The sequence below is a fragment of the Austrofundulus limnaeus genome, unplaced genomic scaffold (assembly GCF_001266775.1).
Source record: "Austrofundulus limnaeus strain Quisiro unplaced genomic scaffold, Austrofundulus_limnaeus-1.0 Scaffold5, whole genome shotgun sequence".
In the NCBI taxonomy this organism is placed as follows: Eukaryota; Metazoa; Chordata; class Actinopteri; order Cyprinodontiformes; family Rivulidae; genus Austrofundulus; species Austrofundulus limnaeus.
The window spans coordinates 6,528,846-6,530,321 of NW_013952407.1; the positions used below are offsets into that span (position 1 = coordinate 6,528,846).

At 41.1% G+C, this 1,476-nt stretch overlaps 1 protein-coding gene across 1 annotated transcript in view; it reads left to right on the forward strand.

Moving 5' to 3' along the window:
• Positions 1–1,476, forward strand: part of wu:fj29h11 (uncharacterized) — a gene marked incomplete at its 3' end in the record, with an annotated part of 46,618 nt that overhangs the window by 31,067 nt on the left and 14,075 nt on the right. The window contains 2 exon segments of the mRNA XM_014028644.1: positions 851–1,032; positions 1,165–1,348. Of these exon segments, the coding sequence (XP_013884098.1) occupies positions 851–1,032; positions 1,165–1,348 (366 nt within the window).

Genomic DNA, 1,476 nt, shown 5'->3' on the forward strand with positions numbered 1-1,476 from the left:
ATATATATATATATATATATAAACAGTACGAAAAGAATATGACTCCCGCTTACGCTTCGCGTGCGGGGACGTAATAAAGGTGTGGTAAAATTTTGCAGCTCAAAAACAGAGTGATCATTAACTGAAGTGACTAAAAGATCTAAATTAAATGATCAAATCAGGAACTCTGCGTTTCAGCAGTGTGCTCCGTTTGGTTTGCATGACTCTGTCAGAGAAATYAGTGGACGTGAAGAAACAGAGTTGGTGACCGTGCAGAGCTGCTTTTCAGGTCAGAGACTGGAGCTGGAAGCAGATCTCAGTGAGTGGAGTGTGCAGCACGAAGCTTAGGCTGTGCTTCGAGGTGAAGTCAAGTGGACGAAGATGTGTTTGATAGCTTTAAAGAGACAGCTAAGTTAAAGACGGTGTTCTTTTGAAATATTGAGCAGTACAGACTTCAGTGGGGAATTGAGGCTTCACAACCAGCCTCAGAAAKTAGAAAAGTAGGTCATAGAATTTTTCTGTAAGTCAGGATATCAAAAATCAATATGCCCCTCATACAATAACCATTAACAAATAGATGTATGTTCATATCTTACAGGTTGACAGACATTTTTAAGTCCTGATGACACGCCTGCAGTAATTTAAACTAAATAAAACTTACTGTAACCAAAACTCTACTTTTTACCCATTTTTCTCACAGTTTATTTTTAATGAGACACATCTGGTTTCTACAGAATAATGTTAGTTTTTTGGATCCAAATAAAACTTACTGTTTATGTCTGCTTCAATTCTAACATATAACTAACCCAATTGTCCTATTCACTACAACAGTGCTAATACATATCTGACCTGTGCTTGCTCTTTTTAACAGAGCCACTGTCTGCATTATACAAGGACGTAAGCGTGATACATCCCTCCCTGCTGAACTGTTTGGAACCCCTGGAGAACCAACAGGTTCGAGAGCTGCTCAAAAGACTCGGAGTTCATGAACTGGAGCCCCAAGAGCTGCTGGAGCAGCACATCTATCCTGCAATAAAGAGTAACAAATGGAAGGTACAGGAGACAATATTACAATTAATTTAGGACAATTTTTTTTTATTGTCCCTGTGTACTGTTATTCCTGAAGAGTTTGCTTCTTTTTCTTTTTTATTTTTCCTTTGGCAATCCTGCTGATTCCAACACAAGTCGAAGCCTGAGTCTGTGGTTGTGAGTTACCTGGTTTTCATCAAGCAACACTCCTCGTCTGGCCTTGAGTTTTCAGACATCCATGTACCCGTCCTCACCTCCATGGGTCTGCTTTGCCCGGCCACAGAAAGGGTGCATTTTTCTGAGGAGTACGGCAACATCAACCTGCCAAAGAAACTTCCTGGTAGGGAGTGACATGCAGTTTGGTTACACTGACATAAACACACATGCACACACACAACTGGGCCTTCTCTACCCTACTGAACCCCCGATATTCACCTCACACACACACACACACACACACACACACAC